The sequence below is a fragment of the Trichosurus vulpecula genome, chromosome 9 (assembly GCF_011100635.1).
Source record: "Trichosurus vulpecula isolate mTriVul1 chromosome 9, mTriVul1.pri, whole genome shotgun sequence".
Lineage (NCBI taxonomy): Eukaryota > Metazoa > Chordata > Mammalia > Diprotodontia > Phalangeridae > Trichosurus > Trichosurus vulpecula.
Window position 1 is genome coordinate 192,249,165 of NC_050581.1, and position 25,753 is coordinate 192,274,917.

Genomic DNA, 25,753 nt, shown 5'->3' on the forward strand with positions numbered 1-25,753 from the left:
TGTGCATGTGTGTGCGTACATTTGTGCGTGCTCGTGCATACGTGTGTGTGTGCATGTGTGTGCGCGTGCATGTGTGTGTGTTGTGTGTGTCACGCGGGTCATAAAAAAGCTTTCATGACATGGTTGTGATTGTGCTTTTTACATCTTAAATGTGGTGACTTGTGGAGTTTACCTGTGTCCTTCTTTTCTGTTTACACTTCACAGGTTTTGAGGGTTTGGGATCCAAGAACGTGCGCCAAGCTTATGAAACTCAAAGGGCACACAGATAATGTGAAAGCTTTGCTGCTGAACAGAGACGGGACTCAGGTGCTCGGTTTAATTTGCTCATCTGGATACTCTTCAAGGGCAGCTGGGGGCACCAGACTGCACAGGGTACTGGGTCGGAGTCAGGAAGACTCCACTTCATGAGTTCAAATCTGGCCTCAGACACTTACTAGCTGTGTGACCCTGGACAAGTCACTTCACCCTAAGTTTGCCTCAGTTTCTTCATCTGTGAAATGAGCTGGAGAAGGGAATGGCAAACTACTCCAGTGTATTTGCCAAGAAAATCCCAAATTGGGTCATGAAAAATCAACCATGACTGAAATGACTGAACAACAGCAAAATTATTGTTTGTATTAACTTTTTCATTACTGTTAAAATAGTTTTAAAGATTTCCTCCAAGAAATGTCCCAGAGACATTTCTTTTTTTTTTTCTTTTTTTTTGGAGGGGGAAGGCAAAGCACTTGAGGTTAAGTGACTTGCCCAAGGTCACACAGCTAGTAAGTGTTAAGTGTCTGAGGCCGGATTTGAACTCAGGTCCTCCTGACTCCGGGGCCAGTGCTCTATTCACTCGCACACCTAGCTGCTGCCCCTCCCCACCAAGACATTTCATCTCAAATTTTCCCCCTCATCTGCTATGGCATAGATTGATTGTTTTTTTAAACAAAGTGAATATATATAGTCAGCTCTAGACTATTTAAAAAACTTAATCTCAATTCACATGCCAAATCCCCACATCTTTATTTTTTTATTTGATTTGTTCAGCATTTTAAAAATGAAAACAAAGCAAGGAATTTCTTCTGGAGAGCTGATACAGATGGGTATTTGCAGTGTCTCATCTGAACTGTGTCATTCTGCATAGATTCAGGATCACAAACTCTTGGGCTTTAGAGCTGGACACAGAGACCTTAGAGATTTTCACAAGGTTCCTGGGGGGTGGGAGGAGTGGGCTGCCTCCTGACCCATTCTTTGTTGTGCTGTTTGATCTAGTGCCTTTCTGGCAGTTCTGATGGAACTATCCGCCTCTGGTCTCTTGGCCAGCAGAGATGTATAGCAACCTATCGAGTGCATGATGAAGGAGTATGGGCCTTACAGGTTAACGAAGCCTTTACTCATGTGTATTCTGGAGGAAGAGACCGAAAGATTTATTGTACAGATTTGAGAAACCCAGATATACGGGTCTTGATTTGTGAAGAGAAAGCCCCTGTTCTCAAGGTAAGAGGACATTCTGTGTGAAAATGATGATGGTTGCACAAGCTGTAGCTCATTAAAATGGAATCCTAGTGGGGTTGGGCACTGGAGGGAAGAAAAAACTGTCTGCAGAGACAAAATAGAGTGCAGGAATTCTCCCAGTCATGGGTTCTTAACTAGGGTCTGTAAACTTGGTTTTACAGATATCTTGATCATTGTGTTTTCAGTAAAATGGATTTCTTTTGTAATCTTATGTATTGTGTTGTATTTTATGCATTTAAGTACATTAGTCTGGGAGAAAGGGTCCGTAGGCTTCTCCAAATTGCCCAAGGTGTCCATGACACACAAAAGGTTAAGGACCTCTGCTCTGGATAAAGAAATGGAAGCCCTCAGACTCCTCAGGGATCTGTGCTCATCTCTTCAAAGGAGTGAAGGCCAGTGAGGCTGCCCCACATTTTCTGTTCTGGGAGGAATTGCCTGAGCAGAAGTTCCTCCTCCTAGTCTCTCCTCCACCCTTTACCGGGGGGCTTAAAACAACACTGAATTTAGGGCACCACCTACCTCGGGAACAATGCAGATATAAAAGCCATTCTTGAACAAGGCTTTCCATGGGTTTCCTTTTCACCAAATTGGCCACTTTGCCATTTTCCTAAAGAATTCCAGTCAGTGTGACCCACCATATCTGGGAAACTTCTGTGGGCATTCCAGTTGGTAATCTGCTTTAAAACATCTAGAAACTTGGTCCTGCTGGGCATTCATGGCATATTGCCATGCCATATGAAGAAGCCACATCTGGGGTACCCCATAAAGGGAAGAGGGATGGGGGAGTGCAGGAAAGAAGGTGTCTGAGCTTTGAAAGTACTGGCTCCCTAATAACACTGGAGAACATCTGGCTGGCCAGCGTGTCCTCATGTTTGGGATTTGTGTCCTTTAGATGGAGCTTGATAGGTCAGCTGATCCTCCACCTGCCATTTGGGTTGCAACAACAAAGTCTTCAGTGAATAAATGGGTGAGTTCTTGTTCTGATTGCTAAGCTCTGTAAACATGAATTTGTTCCCAAGAGTCCACATGGCCTGAGAAGCACCGTGTACATGGGCTGAAGGCAGGAAAGTGGGAGCTGTGGCCTTCATAGAAGGGAAGCTATGTTCTGAACCTGGGAGGTCCTGGTCTGAGCCTAAGCAGCAGACTCAGAAGGCTCTTTGTCCTTCTAACCCAAGATGGAATGGATCAAATTCAGACAATTGTTAGGCTTTTTCATTTTCTGTGTGAGCCTGAGGAGCAGCACGATTTACCTAGAACAGAATTGAAAAGCTCTGTTGCATTCATTATGTTTGCACTTTTACTTAATACAGTTTCGGTTTTCTTCTTATGGCTTAACATGGACACTTAGGCTTCATTACCTCATGGGGTGGAGATTTCACCCAGTCTAAGTCCTCCCTCTGCCAGTAAAAGCTGCAGGCCCTCCCTGCTTGATAGCAGGCCCTGGCAGCCCGCCAAGAGAGCCTTTTTAAGCTTAACTAATCTAGTCCTTGGGTGGTGGCGTCAAGTCCCCACGTAGGGCCCAATAAGGCCTTTCCAGCTGGCCAGGGACTGGCACTACCTGGATAAAGGGTCACCTCCTCACCGCCGTGGAGGAACTGAGTCATGCTCTTAGAGAGAAATTTGGATAATGAAGGAAAAACCTTGGCTGCCTTGTTTCTTAAAGAGGGAAAATGGCCTGGGAGGTAAAACACTGCTGGGAAAATAGGCCTGCCCAAGCTCCTTTTAAATTGTCCAGTAATGATTCCAGCTGTGGAGGAGTCATCCTCATTTTTGCCCTTTTTCTCCTGATGAAGATTGCCCATAACCAGCTGTACGCTGAGGCCTCAGCTTCTCTCATGTAAAAGGAGGAAAAGATGGGACTAGATAATGTCATGTGGTTTCCAGTTCTAAAATTGTACTATGGTGCCATCAGGCCACTGTTTCTCTGTTTGTTTCTTTTATGCCTTCTGTATTTTCAGGCTGTTGTGCTCAGGATTGTGGATGTGACTTTGTTTACTCTTGGTTTTTATCACCACAAGAAACCAACAGCTTGTCAGAGATCCTTGGGTTGAGAATTGTTGCATTCACGTTTCCAGCAGTCTCATAAAATGATCATGTTTGTTTACTCTTTTAGACTTTGAAGGGAATTCATAACTTTAGAGCTTCTGGAGATTACGACAATGACTGTAACAATCCTATAACGCCCCTTTGTACACAGCCTGATCAAGTTATTAAAGGTAAAGGGGGAGATTGGACCACTAAAGTAATTGTGAAGGTTTTGTTTAAAAGAATAACCCAGCCTTTCCTTAGCAGAAATTCCAATTCAGTGAAAGATAAATGAGATGCATTGTCTTTTATAGAAGGGAAACCTCTAAGAACATGCTATTTGGTGTCAACCTGGAGTTTGTTTGGCCGTAGGTCTTTTGACTTCATGTATTTGCACTCTTAAAACAGTCACACTCTGTATTATCTATCACTCTCAAGGATGTTCAGAAATTGAACATTGACTTTTGGCCCAAGCCAAGAGAGGGGAGATTGAGTCCTGGAGTTAAACAAGGCCCCCTGTCTGTAACTGGTATGTCAAGACTTGGCAATACTGCCTAGTGAGTGCTTTCACCTCCATTGGTGCTTTGATTCCTCAGTCCACAAAGAGCCATCCAAACACAAAAAAGGGCCCTGGGTGAGAGTGTGAGAACAATCCTGTGAAGCCCACTGCTGATTGGGGGAACGGTCCCAGAAGATAGACTTGGAATGAACTTCAGAGGCCATCTCATTCAAGTCAGACCCATATAGGAATCCCCTCTAGACAGGTGGGCTTCCAGCCAGTGTTTAAAGACCTCAGTCTATCCCCCAAAAAGAACAGTCGGTCCGTGTTCTACACATGGACCGTGGATCAGAGTCCGACTGATGATAGCCGCAGTACCCATCAACCAGTTAAAAGGGGCTCCTACCCCATCGCCACTTTATATTTTTCACTGAGCAAAAGTTCATTTTATTTGCACTCCCTGGGCTGTTCTTTTTTCCATCAGAGGGCTTTTTATTTCTTTTATTATAGCCTCCTGTCATCAGAGAGCTATCCTAGGTGCTAGAGGAGGTGAGGGTCTAGATGTACCTGGCCCTGCCTTCAGAAGAGGCTACAGTCAAGTGCTCTAGTTAGTGTTCCTTGAGCAGCCTAGAATAATTACAAGGTTTCTTTCCCTAGACCTATCTGCTGATAGATTTAAGGCATTTCTGACTAAAGCATTCCATACACTTTTTTTTTTCTCAAGGTTTTCTATTTTAAACTTAGGCAGCTAGGTGGCTTAATGGATAAAGCGCTAGGTCTGGAGTCAGGAAGACCTAAGTTCAAATCTGACCTCAGACACTCACTAGCCATGTGACCCACACCACTTTACCTCTGTTTACCTTACTAATCCATTGGAGAAGGAAATGGCAAACCGGTCCAGTATCTTTGCAAAGAAAACCCCAAATGGTGTAACTGGACACAACTTGAATGACTGAACAACAGCTTTTAACAGAGGAAACTTAAAATAGGATTTCTAATTGTACATAAAACCACAAACTACAAATTCTTTATAATTTGAAGTACAAGACTATGGGTCATATAACCATTCCTGGACATATGCCAGAATGAAGCCATTTGTGAATGATGCAGTAGATAGAGGGTCAGCCTTGAGTGTATCAGACCTGGGTTGGAGATCTGCCTCTAACATACACCTGAATGTTGAAAACCTACAATTCATTTAACTCCTTCCTGTTAACACCCAGGAGTGCCCTCTACAGCCATCCACTACAGCTGTTCAGTGAAAGATGGGTCCACACCAGAATTTCCTAACCCCAATGTGAAGTCCCAGGGGTGACCTGAAAAAGGCCTTTGAAGGAGCTGCCCCCATGCCCGCTTTGCTTTGAGTTCTTTGGTTGCTGCATGTGTGCCCTGCCAACTTTCCTATAATTGGCTTTAGGCCAATGCCACTGAGGCCTTGCTAATAAATTCTGTTCTTTTTCCTGTTTAGGAGGTGCCAGTATTATTCAGTGCCACATTCTTAATGATAAGAGGCATCTATTAACCAAAGATACCAACAATAATGTGGCATATTGGGATGTACTAAAGGTGAGTGTGATCTGCATTGGCTACTAGTCCCCGGTTCTATGTCTGCTAGTCCTCTTCATTATAAAAAATCAAGTCAGCTCTTCCAGATGACTTCTGCATGTGATTTATTTATACACACTCACATAATTATTTTCTCTGGCTTTGTTAGGGAGTGAGTGTGCAGTATTACTCATAAGTGAATTTCTTAAATAACTGAAGGTTACCCTCCTCAGTGTTGTGTTACTCTCAGGGGCTGTTAAGGTGTTGGCTTTAGCACTGAATGGCCGCACATTGCTGTCCTGAAAAACTAGAAACTAAGTAAAAGAATTTCCCAATTTTTGTCATTTTCCTGTACCCTCCCTCCAGTTAGCTGTCCCTCCTTAGCACACCTTGTGTTTTGAGGAGGACTCTGTTCATCCTGGGAGGAGAGAAAGGGGGTACAGCATTGTAGAGTGACTTGGTCCTTCCCCTCAGAAAGTATACAGCCCGGGAGTTGGGAAGATGAGACATGTTACTTTGTGATAGGATGCTGTCAGAGATTAGGAGGAAGATGTTGCTTTGGGCTAGTGGTAGGAAGAGAGGAGGGTGAGAGTAAGGAAGGAGAGGGTGGTATTGGAACTCTGCTGGGTGAAAGGCGAGTGAGAGAAGAAGGGGCATTGGAGATGGACGATCACAAGTGGGGAAATGGGGAAGGATCAGGTCTGTTTAGGGAAGGAGGCTTGGACCAGTTTGACTGGAAAGATAAATTAGGGTCAGGTTGTGGAGGCCACAATGTCAAGATAAGAAATTTGAATTTCATTTTGTAGGTATCAAGGACTTTGGGAAAGGTTATTGATCAGGGGAAGATTACATGGTTCTTCAAGATGATTAAGTTGGTGATAGCCTGAAGGTTTGATTGGAGGCGGGGGCGGGACATGGAGGCTGCATGACTAGTGAAGAAGCTAGTGGGATAGGGGATGCAAGGGAATCCTTAGGCCTTAGGGACTGGTAGAATGTGGGAGCAAAGAAGAGGGAAGGAGGGAGGAGTCAAGCTCTATGGTTCCAAGCTTGTTGGACTGAGATAATGGTGAGTGACACCATTAATGGAAATAGGGAAGGAGGAAGAGCAAGTCTGGGAGAAAGAATATGGCAGCGTTGTATGTGGGTGGCAATGGCTGGTAGGCAGCTGGAAACGTGGACCAGATCTGAGGAAAGAGGCATCAGTTTCAGGAGCCAGTCCACATAGAGAGATGGAGATAGGGAAGTGGTAAAGGATATAGAAAAATAAGTTGAGAAACCCTTGGATACTTACCGAATGGAGTGAAGAAGAGGAACCAGCAGATAAAGGGAGGGAGTGGGGAGGAAGATGATGGTAAGAAGTAAAAGGTGAAAACATGGAAGCCCCCAAGGAGAGAGTCTTGTGTCAGGCGCTTGCCTGGGTGAGAGCTGAGAGCATGGCCTTGGTGATGATCAGCTTGCTACATGGAAAACCTGACTTCTTCCATGTGGTTTCAATTCTTCTGATTGAGATTGCTAAAAGGAATCTGCACATCACTTTGGTGCCAATGTCGGATTTCAACAAATTCCAGGCTTATAAAAGACAAGGGTCATTTTTAAAGACATCTTAAGCCATACAATTTGGCTAGCGGTTGGTCATTGTACAGGAATGCCCTAAACTGAGATGATTTATCATGTTCCTTTTTTAAAGCAAGCATTCTAAACTCCATTCTTCTCCAGAGAAACATCTTGTAAAAGTCTAAGCTGCATATTTAGAATTGAATGTTCTTGAGTCCAGTCAGTAATTATTCTACTTTTCTGAAAATTTTTGGAATGCAGGCATGTAAAGTTGAAGATCTTGGCAAAGTGGATTTCGAAGAAGAAATTAAGAAAAGATTTAAAATGGTGTATGTGCCAAATTGGTTCTCGGTTGATTTAAAAACTGGGGTAAGTTTATAAACATTGTAAGAAGCTGGGTGGCCTGGACATCCTGCAGTAGTTGTGATTTTTCTCAAATAGATAAGCCGGCTGGGCTTTGTTACTGACAGAGGGTGGAGATTGAGGAGGCTAAGGGGAGTTTATTTCAGTCCATACGAACCAGGCAGCGCACTAAGCTTAGAATCCAACGTATGAATGGTTCTGTGCACTAGACATTCATGGAAGTCACTGCCTAGTTACGGGGGGGTGGGGCAGAGATAAACCCTCAAGGGTTTTGCAGTCTATGAACATGCAAGTTACAATTTTCAAGTGTAAGTAATACATTGTAGATTAATCAGATTGTGTGAAACCAGGTTTAAAATTTGCTTTTAACCAACTGCATGGTTGACACATAAGCAAAAATTGCCCATTAGGGTCGAGCAGAATGCCTTCTGATGATCTTATCTTAACAGATGTTGACAATTACACTGGATGAGAGTGACTGCTTTGCCGCTTGGGTTTCAGCAAAAGATGCTGGCTTTAGCAGCCCAGATGGGTCAGATCCAAAATGTGAGTTTCTGTTAACTTTCTTTGTTTCAAGGGTTGCTCTGGCATTTTAGGGCTCAGCCTCCTAGTGATGGAGCAAGGCGGAGGACCCCTGCTCCAACAAAGGGCTCCTTCTGCTTTGTCCTGGGCTTCCTGAGCCTGAAATCACGTTCAGGAAGGACAGGAAGATAGAGTTGAAGTTGTCTTAGGATACTTTTCTCAGAGAGGTTTTCACGGTTTCATTCAGAAGTAGCCCTGCAAAAGAAGCAGTTACTAACTCTTTTTGAATGACTGGTATATGAAAGTAGCACTAATTACCATTACTATTCAGCTGAAAGTAACCCATTCTTGGCCAAGATAAATCAGACCAAGGTCATGTTACTTTCAATAATGGCGGGCTAAAGTCAACCCAAGTACATAAGCTTTAGTAACGTAAGTTTTTCCTGTATTATCAGAGAGTTTTCAGGATTATTCAGAATGTCAATTTTATCTGCGGATCTTTAAAATTTTAGATTTATTACTGAAATATAACTGCAGTTTAAGAATTAAATCCCTAGCAACTAGCCTGCTTATGATCAAACTCTTGATTTCCTTTACTTGTTGAGGCCCTTGGCCAGCAGGCCCAGTGTGACCAGGCCTGGACTCCGAGGCATTTGCATCCTGGCAGGGCCTGGCCAACATGGGGGTCCCTCCCCTGGCATGGTCTTTCAGAGGCTGGGGCTGCTGCCTCCAGGAACACAGGATTAGTGAGGCCCTGAGGAGGACTTATGTCAGTGACCTCACACTCTGTTGGCATTTGCACAGTGAAATAGGTGGGAACATAATTTGTGTTTCATAATCTTTTTCTTTTCTTGTTTTTTTGAGTAATGTGAACTCTCTTTACAGTGAACTTGGGAGGGCTTTTACTGCAAGCTCTCCTAGAGTATTGGCCCAGAACCCATGTTAATCCAATGGATGAAGAGGAAAATGAGATGAACCATGGTTAGTGTTTTCTACACTTATTTCCTAAGAGCCTGTGGGGTACTCTTTCCACAGACTAGACTGCAGCTCTCCATGCCTTGGTGATACCATTCCCTAAATTATTGTCACTTGGTTTAAGGACAAGAGCCTCCAAAATTATCTAGGACAGTCCAGGATCGATGGGCCTCTAGCTGGAACTGGTGTAGCCTTTGAAAACCCAGGGCACCCCCAGCAGATGGTACAGCAGGACTTCATGGAGGTTTTCTATATTGCAGGAGAAATTATCCAAATTCCTCTGATCCTTGCTTAGTTGTACCTCAGTAATTTACATTGTGCTTTATGGAACAGTGGCCCTGTCACATTCTCCTTTGAGCCTCATTACACTGTCGTGAAGGAAGAAATGCAGTTGTCATTGAATCTCCAGGTTGGAAAGGACCTCAGGGCCATCTGGGCCTGGCCCGGACCTGACCAGGATCCCTTTTTCAACATCTGGACAGCCTCTCATGGCTTGAGCCCTCCCTAGGCAGCTTGTCTGCCTTCCAGAGGCTCACATGACATGAGCGAGTTTCTTCTCACATGCCCCTTAGATCTGCTCCTGGGTCACTTCTGCCTTGCAGAACAAAGGGAAATATTGGATAGGGTTGTTATGCATCTAAAGCATATTGTGAATCTAAGTTATTATTGTTGTTACAGCCGTGATGGTACAAAGAGTGATTAGAATTGTTGAGAAAATCTCCCTAGTCTCATGCATGGCTGTGCATGGAGGTGCCCTGTGGCTCTCTAAGGCTCTGCCAACAGAGTATATGAGACCTCAGTAAGAAAACTCAGGCTGGCTCTGCAGCAAGGAGATCACATAGCCACCTATGATGGGGCCAGGACAGGAGTCCACTGTTTTTTCCATTAAGCCCAGGTGCGTCTTTACAGCTGCTGCCTAAAAAAAAAAACCTTCTTGATTAATACTCCCTGCAGCTTTGGTATGATATTAAGAGTGTACTACTACACTTTTCTACTTTGAAAATACATGGCAAGTATTTATCAAGTTGCCTGTATGTCAGAGGAATGAAGTCCTTGGTTTCTAAGCCTTATTGCTGTTTTAAAACATTTGCTAGTAGCTGTTTTGTTAAATATTTTCCATGTGCCAGTTTTTAAAAAATGGAAGACTGGACAGTCTCTGTTCTTTGGTCTAAATATTTTGGCAAATTGAGAATAAGCTTCTAAAGACATAAAATAGCTTGTGAAGTATGAAGCTAACATTTTTGGAAAGCCCATTCGGATATTGTCTTCCGTCCAGATCATGAGCCAGAAGAAAATTCGTCTCCTCACTTTATAATGGCATCTCATTTTTGACCAAAATACTGGTCCACCTACGATGTGCCCAAGACTTAGAGCCATGTAACTGAGCTATTTCAAAAAATCAAACCTGTTCTCCAAGGATGAAAGTTTGTCCCCATGGAAGATATTCAAGAGCATGGGCTCCGTCTGCTGAAAGCAATTTCCAGAGTTCCCAGAATTGCTCGAATTTTGGCATATTATTGAAATACATATATACGCTTTTGCAGAAGGACTGCTTTAATTGAGCAACACTAAAGTGGCCATGTCCGTTCTCACGTGGTTGTAAAAAGTTAGCCATGTTCCTTTACAAATGACACTTTCCGTATAGCTGTTAAGGCTGAGCAATTGTGTCCTCCCCTTCCTTCTGCAGAACCCAGATAAATTGCCATGACACCATCACTATCCACAGTAGTATTCTTAGAGGGAAATTAAAGAACTCTGATGTTTACTCCTCACCTGGGAGGATAGTGTTGTGACAGACGTTGGCCCCACTTTCCCAATAGAGGAGTATTCTGGGGAGAAAAAGGGTGCCAGGAGTTCAGTTACTCTCAAAAGCCAGTTCTTGGGCTGGGCCGATTGTTGGTCAGTGCCAGTGGAATCACATGTTCTTCTGCCTAAGATGCATGAGAGCAAAGCCAGCATGCTACAGAAACTTCTGGAGTAAGAATGTCTGCCTAGTTTCTAATATGTGGCCAGTGGTGGCACAGCTTGGGACAGTTTGTAATGGATACTTATGACCTCATTTTCTGCACATGTAAAAATCAGTAGTTGTACTTAGGTTGTACAATAATAGATTGTACTTAGATAGATAGCCTCTAAAGTGCCTTTCAGAGCTTCAGGATTGCATGATCCAGCTTGCCTTGGTTTGATTCTGTGTTGTCCCAACCAAGACTCCCCCCAAAGCAAAAGTCACCTGCAAAGAAAGACCTCAGGAGCTTCCACAGGCTCTCCTGGTTATACCTTTAAGACCCTGGGCAAGTCTTCTCTTTGGGCCTCAGTTTCCTCATCTGTAAAATGAAAGGGGTTGACTAAATAGAGCCTTTAAGGTACCTTCTTGATCTGAATCTATATATAACCTTAATGAATAATTAATATTTGAACAGAAGGTGTGACCTCCGGGGTACTGGAGAAGAGAACACTTGTAACTTATCATCCAGACAGATAGCCAGGGGACAGGGCCCACAGAAAAACACTAAACATTTGGAAATTGGGGTTTTCATTTGCACCTGTATCTTTCAAAACTATTCCTGAACTCTGCTGTTTTATCTTAGTCCCTTTAAAACCACAATTTAGCTTGAAAGTAAGCCCTTCCAACCAACTGTCTTTTCAGTCTGCAAAACAATCAAGTTTGATCCGTTGCTGTTTAAAAATGTCAGAAGTTTGTCTGGGGATCTATCTCCCATTTAACTTTAGAACAGTGTTAGAACAGAAATTGTGAAAAGTATGTTTAACCAGCCTGTTTATAAGCTCACCTCTTTAGTATGAAAGGACAAGACAGCTATTTCATTACCAAGAAAAATTTCACTTTACTATGAATAGGATGGTCCCACTTTACAGATAGAAAACTGAGACACAGAGTTAGAAACCAGCTCATATGTAGTATACCCTCTATTTAGAGATGAGACAGAATGGTGAAGGAATGTGTCCAAAGTCACCCTGCCAGCTACCAGCAGAATTGTAAGAGCTCCAGGTCCTCGAGGCCAGAAGGGGTGACCCCGGGGCCCTGAAGGCCCTCAAAGTGTAGGCCAGGAGGAGTTAGCAAGGGACACACAAGGCAAGACCCATGTGCAGTTTTGCAGAGTGTCCAGAACCAAAGAGATTACAGTCCTACCACCCTCTACCTTGGATGCCACATTTTAGAAACCAAGCCCAGAAGAGGACATGTAGATGTAAAGGGATTCAAACCCAGACCACAAGAGGACCAGCTGAAGAACTGAACGATATTGAGGCTAGAAAAATGAAGATTACAGAGTAATGATAGAGGTCTTATGATAGAGGAAGGATGGGCTGTCATGGAGAACCAAGATTAGATCAGTTTTGTTTGGCCCTAACGATCAAAACCAGGATCTGTGGGTAGAAGACCCAGGAAAGCAGTAACTTCCTCACAATCAGACCTTGCCAAGAGCATGACAGGCTGACTCCCTTGATCAGCAGGGAATTCTTCAATACTGGAGGTCCTCAAGCAAAACCTGGGGGACCACTGGTAAGGGATGTTACAGATCCAGCTAAAGGTTGCACAGTGGTTCTAGAGGGTGGCCAGTCCAAGCCCCCCCATTCTCCAGAACAGTAGAGTGAGGCCTGGAGGGGAGGGGGTAGGTCACACAGAAAGTAAATGGTAAGTGTTGGGGGCCGGATTTGAACCCAAGTCTATTTTCTACCATCCTTTCCATTGTACCACACTAAATGCTATCCAAGGCATTTTCAGGCCCTGAGACTCTGTGAGTCTTCATTTGTTGGGTCACAGTAGTTAGTTTTGTCTTTTCATTTTTAGTAGTTTAAACGTTTGATTTTATTAGGAAAATTTATCCTTGTTCCCACTCTGTTCAACATTTTCATCAGTGACTTGAATGAAGGCATAGATGGCATGTTTCTCCAATTTGCAGATTACCCAAAGCCGGCAAGAAGGGCTAACACATTTGGAGGACAGGATCCAGGTGAAAAAAAGGACTGGCCAGGCGAGACTGGTACGCTCGAATCAGACCAAATGTCAGGACTCGGGTTCACACAAATAGTGGGGTGGGGGATATGGCCACGCCCCCTGGGTAGTGGAGTACGCAGGGGCAGTGTTCATGACAAGTCTGATGTAGCAGCCAAAGAACTTTGGGCTACATTAACAGAAATAATGTGTCCAGAAGGAGGGCAGTGATTTCTGCTGGGCATAGTTCCTCCTTCGTAGCCAGAATCTGCTGCAGAAGAGCCAATGATACTATCAGCAAGGACCTTCTCAGCTGTCCTGCTTTTGGCCTGAAGATACCTCTAGCCAACATGCAGACAGTTGAAGGGTCTCCTGGCTCCCTGCCAGCGTATGAGGAAGGGTCTGGGCAGTCATTTATGTGAAGGGGACCTGGGTGTTTTCATAAGCTGCAAGCTCATCCTGAGTCCCCAGGATGACGTGGCAACTCAAGAAGTAATTTGGTTTTAAATGGCACCAATAGAGATGAAATCTCCAGAGTGGGGGAGGTGACAGGCCTGTTAGGATGAAAGGGAATGATCCCTGACCTGAGCCATTGGGAGCACTTGCTTCAGTCCCGGATGCCATGTTTTAGGAGGGACTTTGATCAGCTGGAATAGAAGAGGACCAAGATTGTTCCAGGATCAAGGAATCCCAGGCTACCAAGTTGGATGGAAGGAGGGAAAGAGGGCATTTCAGCTGTCTATGAAGGTCCAAAGGACCTTCCAGTGTGAAAGAGGGCTTGGATCAGTCGTGCAGGGCACAAGGGAGTGGAAACAACCAAGAAGCAGATTGGGGCTTAGCAGAAACGCCATTGTCCAGGGGAAGATGGCCAGACCTGGCAGAGATGGTGTAGAGAGAATGCCTGTCTAGCTGTCAGCCCGTCAGATGATCTCTGTGAGATACCACCTGGTTCTCACTATAATGCTTAGTAGCTCTACCAGCAGGCATTTACAGAGCACCTGAAGGCTTGCCAAGTACTTCACAGATAGGATCTCATTGGATCCTCACAACCACCCTGGGAGGTAGGTGCTATTATTCCCATTTTATTGAGGAAACTGAGGCAAGCAGCAGTGAAGTGATCTGCCCAGGACCATACATCTAGTGCGTCTGAGGCCGGAGTTGGATTCAGGTCTTGTGACTCCAGGGCCAGCAGCCTGTACTGTGGTGGCCCCAGCTGCCTACCTGAGCCTTCTCTGTACTAGCACTGTCCTAAGAGTTAATAAGGCACTGCCACTGCCCTCAAGAAGCCTCAAGTCACAGAAATATTGACTCCCCAAGTTGAAAGAGATCTCAGAGGAGTTCAGCCAAAAGGCTTAAGTTGACGTAGTTTGGGAACAACTTCAAGGTAGGAGGAAGTAGATCAATATGAAAAGTTAATTGGAGTTTGATTTTGAAGGACCTCAGATGAAAGACAGACATGTATTTTGTTTAGGAGCAAGTGAAGGCTTAGGGGAAGGGGAATGATGTCACATAGAAGCCAAAGGAGACAGAGAGTGGAGAAGGAAGAGGCAGGAAAAATCCTGTAATATGGAGGAGGTAACACTAGGAGTAGAAAGGAGGAGCTCGAGATGAGAAACCTTCAAAAAGAGAAAGGAAGAGAGAAGCCAAAAAAATGGCCCCATGGGACTGAGTTGGTTTTTTTTTTATTTTGTTAATTATTTCTCAATTACATTTTTTAAGAATTCCAAACAGCATTTTGTATTGTATCCTGGAAGCAATAAGGAACCACTGGAGTTTGATGATTTCAGTTTTTTTACATCACTGTAGCTATCGCAAGTATCCCTCCCCCTCCCTGTTTTTTTAGAAAGAAGAAAGTGCAACACCTATAGGCCTTCCACCTCCACGAAGGGGGTGGGTCGGGGGGGGGGGTCCTCTCCCTGATCTTCGTTTGAATCCTGATTGAGTTTTGTAATTTTGTGGCATCTGCTTTTGATTCTTGATGTCCTTGTTCTTTCAGTTTACATTGTTTCCTTGGCTCTCCTTGCGTCCCTCTGCATCAGTTCATGGAGATCTTAACAGGCTTCTCTGTATTCGTCATACTCATCCTTTCTTTCAGCTCTGTAATACTCCATTTACATTCCTGTACTACAGTGTGTTTAACTGTCCCCCAATTGATGGGTATCTTCTGTTTCCAATTCTTTGCTATCACAAGTGCTGCTATATATATTTTGGTGTATGTAAGGACTTTCTTCTTATCAATGGCTTCCTTGGAATATAAACTCAGTAATGGAGTCTCTGGTTCAAAGGGTATGGACATTTTAGTCACTTTATTTGCGTAATTCTAAATTGTTTTCCAAAATGGTTATACCATGTCACAGCTCGAACAGCATTGTATTAGTGTGCCTGTCTTCCCACAACCCCTCCGATACTGACTGTCACCATTATTTGTCATTTTTGCCAATTTGCAGGGTGTGAGGTGAAACCTCAGGGTTGTTTTGATTTGCATTTCTCTTATTACTAGTCATTTGAAGTGATTTTTTTTTACATAGTTGTGAATATACTTCATACTTCTTTTGAGAACTGTTCATATCCTTTGACCATTTATCTATTGGGGAATGGCTTTTAGTCTTTTTTATATTCTATATTTATATTTTAGTCTTTTTTATATATATGTATATGCATGTATGTGCGTGTATATATGTACATAAATGTGTGTATATATATAACATGTATACCTTTGATACAAGACTCTTACTAGAGAAATTTGATACCAAGGTTTTTACCCCATTCAGATACTTTCCTTCCTATCCTAGGTGCATTAATTTTGTCTGTGCAAAAGCTTTTCAGTTTCATATAGCTGAAGTATCTGTTTTATCTTTTACAATTGCCTCTGTCTCTTGTTTGATTAAGAACATATCTCTCACCCAGGTGAGAGGTATACGATCTGTTTCTCTTCTAATTTTTTTTCTATCATATGATCTTTATCCCTTTCCCTTTAGGGTTTTCTTTATTAATTCCTTTTTATCTTGCTTTTGTTTGGTTATATCTTTCTTCCTCCTCTTTTTTACTCTCAGTCAAGTAGATTCCCCCTTCCTTTCCTCACCTTCAGCCAATCCTAGTCACTAGTTTTTAAATTTCATGTTGGGTTCTTCTGGGAGCCTTGTGATCATAGGTTGTCTCTGCACATCCATCTTCCAGATCCATAGGTCTTGCTGCATCATGCGCAGATTTTCTTTTAATGATCATGGTTTTTGCTTCTCTTTTTCTAGGTTGTCCTTCATTAGTGTATTTGCGTTTTCAGTCTGTTGTTTTCTCTTTCGTTTCTTTTGGTGAGGCCACTACACATTCAAGTTTTCTATTCTCTTTATTTTTGTTGTGCAGGCCATAAAGTCTGCTCTCATAATTCTCTTTAAAATCACTCAGGAACAGCGTGTTGTGGTTCCATGTTCTCCTTAAATTCCCGATCCTTCCTTTATTCTGCAGTATTTATTTGTAGATGCCTAAGGTCACATACTAGATCTGGAGGCCATGTTTCCTTCAGCTGTTACTATTTTTCCTTTTGATTTCTCTGTTTATCTTCAAGTTCTTTGAGTTTTCTTTTTCCAGAAATCTTAGGTACTTTCAGTCTTTTTTTTCTCCACTTATTTTCCATATCACTCACTTCCTGACTCCCTCTCCTCTGATGATGGTTTACTTGGTGATTAAATCTCAAAGCCTCTTGGCCTCGGCCCACAATGGGCATATCGTGGTTCACCAGCCTAGTTCTCTGCTCCAGCTGACTTTTGGGTGGTCAGAACTGGCCCCTGCTGGGTGCTCTGCTCTTTCTGTCATGGTGGAGTGCTGCATAGCTCCCCACACACACAGTGACGTGCCCTCTGTTCCTTAGTTCTGGCATGGGCAGAGCCTGCTTGGCAGCCTTGGTGCTTCTAGGATGCAGTCACAAGCAGGCTTTTGCTCCTGGAGGTCTGTGGCCAGACTGGCTATTGAGGCTGAGGCAGATTTCTGCATCCTGGAGCAGGGAACTCCATGGCACTGGAGAGAGGGAGGGGGGCTGGACGGCAGGGTTAGGTTTTGATGTAAGCCTGTGTCATGTCCTTGGGTCTGCTAATGCAGCCTTGATGCTGATGGAGTGGGACATGGGGGAGGGGAGCCGAGTAAGCATCACTTCTGGGTTTGGGGGAATTTTTTTTTTAACTCTCTTTTGGCTTCTTCGTGTCCTAGACCATGGAGACTGCTGATGTTTTTATCTTTCGTACATAATTTCTGTTTCGGAGAGGTTTGGGAGGTTGTGGGGATTGGAGAAAATGACCACCTCCCAATTATTCATGGGGTTTTATTCAATAGAAAGAGCCAAGTTTAAAAGCAGGGGCAGGTTTAGGGGGAAGAAGCATTTGGGAAACACCTACTATGTGCCAGACACTGTGCTGAACACTTTGATCTTCACAGGTACCCTGGGAGGAGGGAGGTGCTATTATTATCCACACTTTACAGTTGAGGAAAGTCAGGCAGACAGAGGTGAAGGGACCTGCCCGATAAGTGTCTGAGCCTAGATTTGAACTCACATCTTCCTGACTCCAGGTCCTTCACTCTGTCCACTGGGCCACCCAGCCATCTAGTCTAGTGAATGGCTACAAGGTCAGTAGATGTCCATGAAAAAGATAAGGAGAGGATTCTGAACTTGGGACTTAAGGCTGTCGAGGAAAGACAGCCAACCAAGGGCAGGGAAGTGACTGTGGGGAGCATAGGGCAAGATGCTCCCATCTCCTGACCCACCCTGGAGAAATGTGGCAGCCTTAGGGGGAAAGGTTTTGCTTAGTGCCCCAAGATGACCCAGAAGAAATGAGCAGGGCTGTGGGGAAGCCTGGGGGCACTGGCACACTAGTATGGGGGTGCCAGGGAGGATCACAGGGCCAGGACATCCAAGGCTGGAGAAGCCACTTGGGGTTGGGGGATGAGACCGAGCGGAGCGAGCAGTGTGGAGTCCTCAGAGCACTCCTCTCTCGCTTCACACAGTCAGTGAAGACAAAAGCAGGGGCTGTGGGCAGCCCTATCACTGGCCAGTCTTACTGTGCATCAAGCCTGTCAAGTGACAGCTGTTGAAGTTGCCCCTTCAGAGCTCAGAATGCTATGTATATATATGTCATCACTTTCTCTGAGAGGCAGATGGGGGAGAGTGGAGTTGGGCCATTCTGGGTTCGGGTTCTTCCTTATACCTATACCAGCTGTAAGTGATGACCAAGCAGGGTTCTGAGAGGCAGAACCCCCACAGCTGCTGCTGCTGCTCTGCCTGGAAAGGGGGAGGGAGGGAGCCCCCTGCCCCCTCTCAAGGGAGGCGCATTCTCAGGAAGCCTTCACAGAAGGCTTGACTCTTGTTCCCCCAAACTTGGCTTTAGTTGGCTCTTTAATGTGTTTCTAACTGCTGAAACTTCCTGACTTGGGTTAAGAGGCTCCCATGGTTGCCAGCCCCTGGGGACAAGTCAGGACAACTCCAGACCTGACTAGATCTCATGTGCATCTTCCCACAGTGAATGGCGAGCAGGAGAATCGAGTCCAGAAGGGGAATGGCTACTTCCAGGTCCCTCCACACACCCCGGTGATCTTTGGCGAGGCTGGAGGCCGGACCCTGTTCAGGTAGAGGAATTGGAGGGCTGGACTGGGCTTGGTTTTCTCCCTGCTCTCTGGGCCCTGAATAAAGACATCCCAGACTAGCTGTCTCACTAGGAGTCGGGCACATTAGGAGTGAGCAACAGAGGCCGGGGAGCCACTTAGGAAGATAGTCATTCATGTATGAGTTGGACTCAGTGGCATCTGAGCCCCTTTCTAGCACCAAGATGGGGGATTCTAAGTTAGCACCTTGGAATATAGGGACCTAATCCTTGGGAGCCCACACCTGTTCTTTCTTCACAGCACAGAGATGGGAGAGTTATTAAATATTCATTAAGCACCAACTTTGTGCCAGGCACTGTGCTAATAATACTGGGAATGCAAATACAAAAAAAAAAAGACAGTCCTCGCCCTAAAGGAACTTACAATCTAATAGGGAAAGAGCCCACCAAAGAGAGTTTAAAAGTTGTAGGGGAGGGAGTGCCAAGGAACATCGCTGACATGGGGGTCTGGGGGAGAAGTCATAGAAGCCCCAAAGTGGTACAGCCAGGTAAGAAACAAGGGGCTGTCTGCCCTGGGTCATGGCCCTTGAATGAGAGGCTTCACACTTCAGGGGTGAGAGGCCACATCCCAAGGCTGATGGGATCTTCCTGGGGCCTGGGGCCTTGAGCCTTGGGCCTTGGAATGAACTTTTCATGACTATTCACACCTGTTTCATTTCAAGGTGTCTGCTTAAGCAGTTAGCAAAACAAAAAGACATTCTTGTCAAGGTCATAAGACTGTGGCACTCTGGGACTTGGTCTTTGTCAGAGTGTATGACCAGGGAGGCTCAGGTCTCACACTCAGACGCATGCACAAACACATGCACACAAACATGCACCCACACACCCATTCCTGTGGCTTCCCAGCTGAAAGCTGTCAGGTATTGGGGAGCAGCAGCATCAGAGCTGGCCATATAACCTGACCTCGTTGGACCTCCTCTGTGGCCGCAGAGACTCAGCACGTGGAGAGACTTGCCCACGGCTTTGGAGAGAGGTTGATTTCTAACCCCGCCCCCACCCCCAGCTGCCTGAGTGTCCCTATGGATGGCTGCTTTTGAGGGACTAGGTGGGTGTCAGGGAGCTTCTCTTCCAGGCCTGGTCAGTCACTTCACACTGGTCTTGGACCAGAGGCTGGGATGGAGGTTGGGAGAGGACCCCTCTCTGCTAATTACCCAGAGGGCCAGTGGGGCCCTTAAAAAGAAAAAGCCTTTCCTGAGGCTGTGCCTTCCTCCTGGAACGGGTGGCCATGTCAGGGGATACTGTGTTTGGGGCTCCTGCATGGTCAGTGGGTCACTGAGCTCTCCCCTGCTTTGTGTGTGTGTGTGTGTAGGTTGCTATGTCGGGATTCCGGAGGGGAGACTGAGTCGATGCTGCTTAACGAGACAGTGCCCCAGTGGGTTATTGACATCACTGTGGATGTAAGTGTCTGCCTCTTCTCTGCTTTGTCTTCTTAAAGAACACTGAGGAAAGGAAAGGAAAGCCTGCTCAGGGCTTGAATAACCAAGAGCATTGTAATGGTGACTGTCAGGCCTGCAGAGGGCCGGCCTTCCCTCCTGACAGGACCCAGCCCCCAAGAAGCCCCCCAAGCCTTAAAAAGCCAGCTGGGCTCTCAACAGCCAGTGTCTCCTCTCTGTGTATGGGAGCCACCCCCTGAAGAGACAGCTTTCCTGCTGCCTCTAGACCTGTGGTCGACTCCTTGGGAGGAGGACGCCAGAGGGCTCTGCGTGGGGTGCAGGCTTTGTCCACCCAGTTGAGAGGCCTGAAGACAAAGGGCACGGTTCAGGCCGTGTGTCTGGGCATTTGGTTTACAGCGCCCAGACGTCTGCAAAGTTGAAGGCAGCTCTCCGCTTCACGCCCCGTGCCAGCTGAGGGTCCTTTCAGTGTTCCCAGCATGAGCCGGGCCCATCTGACCATCTCGTTCAGAGACAGTAACAAGAACTGCCCACCCCAAGTGCTTGAGAGCGAGTAGAAGCACTTTGCTCCTAGCAGCACCTTGTGAGGAGGTCATCAGCACAAGGACACTTTCCACCTTCCAGGGGGCCCAGCAGCATGGAAGGGGGTGGGGGGGGGGGCAGCCACCACTGGGGTCCAGACTCCTTCCCCTGCGCCTTGCTGCTGCTTAGGGAGGAGGAGAGGAAATCATGGGGGCTTCTTGTCTCACTGGGGGGACTCTCCAGGGTGGAAGCTTAACTTGTGGAAAGAAAGCCTCCATCAAGAAAGATGCTTCCTTAAAATGTACAATGTGAGGATTTTTTAAAGGACTCTGAGAGACTGTCGTATGTATTGGAGGAGAAAAGTGTTTATAACTTCCACGTTGTCATGTGCTTTCCATTGGAGTATTTCATGTTTTTGTTCTGATTCCAGTATGACCTTCTGCACTTTTCTGATAATTTTTTTCAAGGCTATTTATGGGGTCTGGTACTTTGTTATGAGAAAATCATACCAAATTGTAAAATAAATTTTAATTAAAAACCATGAGTTTAATCTGTGCTTCAAGGGAGCTTTCTCTTTTATACTCATTAGTATACAATTGTAATGATATCATATTTTCTTTCAGAAAAATATGCCCAAATTCAACAAAATTCCCTTCTACCTCCAACCTCACTCATCTTCAGGGGCAAAAACCTTAAAGAAGTAAGTGAAGGGTTGGGCCTTTTGTCTTCCTAAGCCCTATTAGCTGGGACAGGCTCCTTTTATGTTTTGTGGTCAGAGAGGAGAAGGCTGCCCTTAGAAACCTGAACATTATGGGTCTCATCTAAAATAATCTGGGCTGGGGTTCCTCAATGTGTCCTTGTGATCAATTTTTAGCCAAACCTGCAATGTAGAGGAGGTCGCTCCTAAGGGCTTTGAGATCCAGCAGCCCATTCCCCCATGCTGTACATTTGAGGGTCAATGGTGTGAGGTCACAGGCAGCCTGAGAAGGCAACACATGAGTCCTTGTCTTAGCAGGGATCCCTGGGAAAGTCCTTGGAAGACCTCCCACCCTGCCGGTGTCTGTCTTTTCCCAGACCCAGCCCCCTAAGAGTTGATAGGTAGAAAATGAATTTTTTCTTTGCCTTTCACCTTTCTCACAACATGACCTTTACCTTCCCCTTCCCAGAGATAGACTGTCTGCCAGTGACATGCTCCAAGTCAGGAAGGTGATGGAGCATGTTTACGAGAAAATCATAAATTTGGACAGTGAGTCTCAGACCACCAGCTCGTCAAACAATGAAAAAACTGGAGAACAGGAGAAAGAAGAGGACATCGCTGTGCTGGCGGAGGAGAAAATTGAACTTTTGTGCCAGGACCAAGTGAGTTGACGTGAGGACCTCAGTCTGGGCCTTTCCCATGGGAGAGATAGAGAGACATGGCAGATCCCGGGGCCTGGGGGCTCGGGTTGAGAAATCTTTGTGAACTGACCCCTGCTCCCAAGCCCAAGAGGCCTGCCCTGCAGGACTGCGTGGCCAGCCGCTTGTGGGTCACTCTCCTCAGTGCCCACTGCAAGAGGGTCAGTCTTCAGTGTCGGTAGGGATGGTGTTTAAAAAACATGTTAAGGAGCTCCGAAGGCCAGATCAGGATCTAGGGAAGCAGATGGATGTCTCTAGGCTTTCAGGGAGCCAGGGGCTCACCAGGCCTAAGGCAGAGGCAGGTGAGTGGGGGACCTCGGGTCTGAATTGTCGACAGTGCAGTGTTGGGGGTGGGAGCAGAGGCTCCTGGCTCACCAAACGTCCTGCCACATCTCATCTCCCTCCAAGGGCGATGAGGACTTGGGCTTATGCGGGAGTGGGTGAAAGGCTTGGAACAGGAGAGCCTCGTCTAGACATTGGATGGGATGACTGAGCTCGTGGGTTTGAAGGATGCCGGAGGTGGGCAGCTCAGTTAGAAGGCTCTTGTATTCCCAGGGAGAGGTGCAGTGGGTAGATCAAGCACGGGCCTGGATCAGAAGGCCTGAGTTCAAATCCAGCCTTACACTCACTAGCTGTGCAACCCTGAGCAAGCCACTTCATGTCTTTTTGCCTCAGTTTCCTCACCTGTAAAATTGGGATAATAATAGCATCTACCTCCTCGGGTGGTTGTGAGAATGAAATGAGATGCTATTTGTAAAGGGCTTAGCACAGTGCCTGGTACGTTGTAGGTGCTTAATAAGTGCTTCTTTATTAGCGGCGGGGGTGGAACCTAGGCTTTTCACTCATGAGTGACTGGATGAATGGCAATGCCGCTGACAAGAAGAGGGAAGTGAGCTCAGGTTGGTCTGGGCTGGTCTTCATGTACTTCCTAGCCAAGGGCTTTAGGCAGCTCGAGTGTTTTCCCTCTGAATTTTCCTGTCCCTTGCAGCACGAGGGCACAATAAATATCCCGTGGACCTCAGAGGTGGGGCGGGCAGGGGGGAGGTTCACTGGCAGCCTCCCTTTGGTGCTCCTGTTGTCTCTGGCCTTTGAGCAGTGACACCCACAGAAGGCGACCTAGAGTTAGGGCAAAGGTGCGTCATTGAGCGCACTCTTCCTTCGTCTTCACCGAAGCACAAAGACACATGTCCCTGCCCCACCCCACATTCATCACTTGTCAGGGCACCGTGCTGTGTGTTGTGGGATGCAGGGATAAGGAAGGCCCAGCCATGCCTGAGCTGCCAGTCCCCCACCCCTGCCCAGCTGGGATTCCTCTCCTCCCCTGTGGGTGAGAACAGCCAGTGAGCCAGGGGCCCAGCTGCAACACCATTTCATTCTTTTCAGGTTTTGGACCCAAATATGGACCTTCGAACAGTAAAACACTTCATATGGAAGAGTGGCGGTGACCTCACCCTCCATTACCGTCAGAAGTCCACGTGAGGCCGTGAGGGCAAACACTCCTGGGTATTCATTTACTGACCTTCCTCTTGTGGTCCTGAGAGTAGTACTACCTAGTGAAGCCCACTGAACCCCCACAGTAGCGAGACTTCTAACGATCGATTCAGTACGGACCGAGATTACCCCTTTTAACTGAAGTGACTAATAGAGATGTAATATAGAAACACAGTCTTTCCGGCCTAGACTCCAGTCTGTCCCCAAGGGAGGCAGCGTGTGCAGGTGAAGGGAGGTGTGTGCGAGGAGCGCCCTCCAGGCCAAGGCAGACTCTGCTTCTCCTTTTTTTTTTTTTCCAATGACCTCGTCATGCTTGTTAGGAGACACTTGGGGGCCATATCTGTCACTGTGTTCCAAATGTAATTCAAACCTGCACGATGTCTCGTCTTTTTTTTTTAAGCACATTCCATTCAGAGAGCACCTGCGATGACCTTTCAAGCTGGTCATCAAAAAAATCAAATAATTTTCACCATCAAAGACAAGATCTTTTTTTTTTTTAATGGGGAAACAGCCTTGCACCCCTGAAGGCAGCCCGTTCACTTACAATATTAGACTGGTTTTTTAAATACTGTACTTCAGATGTGTTCTTGTAGAAAGATCTGGTGAAGTTCAGCAATCCTGAGGCAGAACACTCCAGAGACACGGTTGCGGGGTCAGTTCAGTGATGTCGGCATCATTATGGAGTCAGCACTTTTTTCAGCAGGAGCCAATTCAAACTTAGCCATCTCTCTTCCTTCCTGCACCGTGTCCAGTTGGGACTTGCGCCAGCTGAAATTCAGGTTACAACTCCAGGTGGAAACCTGAACTTTGTTCAAACTTAAGAGCATTCTGAAATTTTAGCTTCATTTAAATGTTACCTGAAATTTCTGTCAGAGTAAAGAAGTATCCGAGCAGATTAATTTGATGTTCAATCTAAAGTAGCTCTTTGTTTTCCAAAGTTTTATATGCCTTTTGTTGTTGTTACACTTAGATCTTCTTTTCACTGTTCTTTCTAATGATCTAAAGCTTTCATACGGTCAGTCATCTGGGTCTTGTATAGAGTTTAACTTATTGGGGGAAAAAACATTTCAACTTTTGGCAGGGAAAAAAATGGAACTTTGGATTCTGCCCAAAGGCTGTTTGTATGCAGAACAGATCAGAGGTCCACCCCGAGGACTTGTGTAAGACGAGACTCCTGTCCCAGGCCAGAAGCACAAGTGCCTTTGGAGGGTGGCTTGTTCCATGCAGATGTTCTTCCTGGCCTTGCTCCAGCCCCTCCTGTGGTGTGGGGGGACAGGAGAGGATTGGGGAGAATTATTTTCTACATCTCTGGGGGGTGGGGCAGCCAGGGGCAGCAGACAGCTCTGGGGCCACAAGGTTCCAGTCCACACTCCTGCAAGGACTGGGCTCTCTCACTCCCATCAGGCTTCATTTGGAAAGCAGCCAATTCATGCCTCCTGCCCTTGCAGGAGCTAAACAGACACACCGTGCTCCATCTCCAGTCCACTCGGACAGGCTCCTGCCTTTAGAGAAAAACTGGGGGTATGCAGTGGGATGCATCACGTGCTGTGGTGGCACATTTTTAGCAATGTTTCTGAATTAGGTGGAAAAAAGAAATGCCATTGGAACTTATCAGTTGGCTCCTGATCGTAAATCCTGTGAGCAGGAGGAGCCATTCTTCTGATGGAAGTGAGTTCTTCCAGGTCCCTGTGGGTGCCCAAGTTTTACAGCTGCTGCTCCCTCTTTACTTTCATGGACCTAAGCTCCACCAGGGTTCTCTTTCATTCCCCTCCCTCTCCCCCTTCCTCTCTCCCTTCCTTTTCCTTCTAACCAACTCAGTAATGCAATTTCAGGAAAGTCTGACAGAGTCTGCAATGCCAAAAGGGTAAATAATCTGTATTTCACAGTTGTATAGAATAAAAGGCTTTAGTTAAAATATTTCAAATTGAAGTTGCATTTATTTCAACTCACTGTCATAATTTTCCCCTTTAACAGCTTTGTGTTTTTTAAGTCAGATTTCAGGTTGGTGCTAGAATTATCTGGCATCTGTTGATGAGGGCAATTAAATTTATAAAAAGTATTTAATTGGGTGCCAGGAATTGTGTTCGGCATGGTGACAGACAAAAACAGCCCCTGCCTTCCAGGAGCCTAATGGGGGAGAGCCCATGCAAAGAGCTATGTACAAACAAGCGACAGACAAATGAGAGGGAAGCACTAGCATTGAGGATCTCTGGAAAGTCTTCCTGTACGAAGCGAGATCTTTGCTGAGCTCTGAGGAAGCCAAGAGGCAGGGATAGCAGCATCACTGCATCCCAGAGTATGTGCAGTGACCTGGAAAGGGAGGACAGGGCCAGGTTGTGATCCTCAAGGTAATGGGGAGAATGAGAAGGCGGCATGTTCA

At 45.9% G+C, this 25,753-nt stretch overlaps 1 protein-coding gene across 2 annotated transcripts in view; it reads left to right on the forward strand.

Annotated features, from left to right (window-relative positions):
• The window catches only part of WDR48 (WD repeat domain 48), a 52,802-nt gene extending 27,511 nt beyond the window's left edge, over window positions 1–25,291 (forward strand). Inside the window, exons 7-20 of one of the 2 annotated variants that reach the window (XM_036738027.1) lie at window positions 205–306; window positions 1,252–1,476; window positions 2,387–2,461; window positions 3,608–3,710; window positions 5,487–5,584; window positions 7,379–7,486; window positions 7,930–8,026; window positions 8,888–8,983; window positions 12,898–12,978; window positions 18,434–18,539; window positions 19,884–19,971; window positions 21,111–21,187; window positions 21,654–21,846; window positions 23,266–25,291. In XM_036738027.1, the coding sequence (XP_036593922.1) occupies window positions 205–306; window positions 1,252–1,476; window positions 2,387–2,461; window positions 3,608–3,710; window positions 5,487–5,584; window positions 7,379–7,486; window positions 7,930–8,026; window positions 8,888–8,983; window positions 12,898–12,978; window positions 18,434–18,539; window positions 19,884–19,971; window positions 21,111–21,187; window positions 21,654–21,846; window positions 23,266–23,361 (1,545 nt within the window). In that variant the 3' untranslated portion in view covers window positions 23,362–25,291. The remainder of the gene's footprint in view (window positions 1–204; window positions 307–1,251; window positions 1,477–2,386; window positions 2,462–3,607; window positions 3,711–5,486; window positions 5,585–7,378; window positions 7,487–7,929; window positions 8,027–8,887; window positions 8,984–12,897; window positions 12,979–18,433; window positions 18,540–19,883; window positions 19,972–21,110; window positions 21,188–21,653; window positions 21,847–23,265) is intronic. The other variant, XM_036738028.1, reaches the window with a different exon arrangement.
• Window positions 25,292–25,753: the final 462 nt, after the last annotated feature.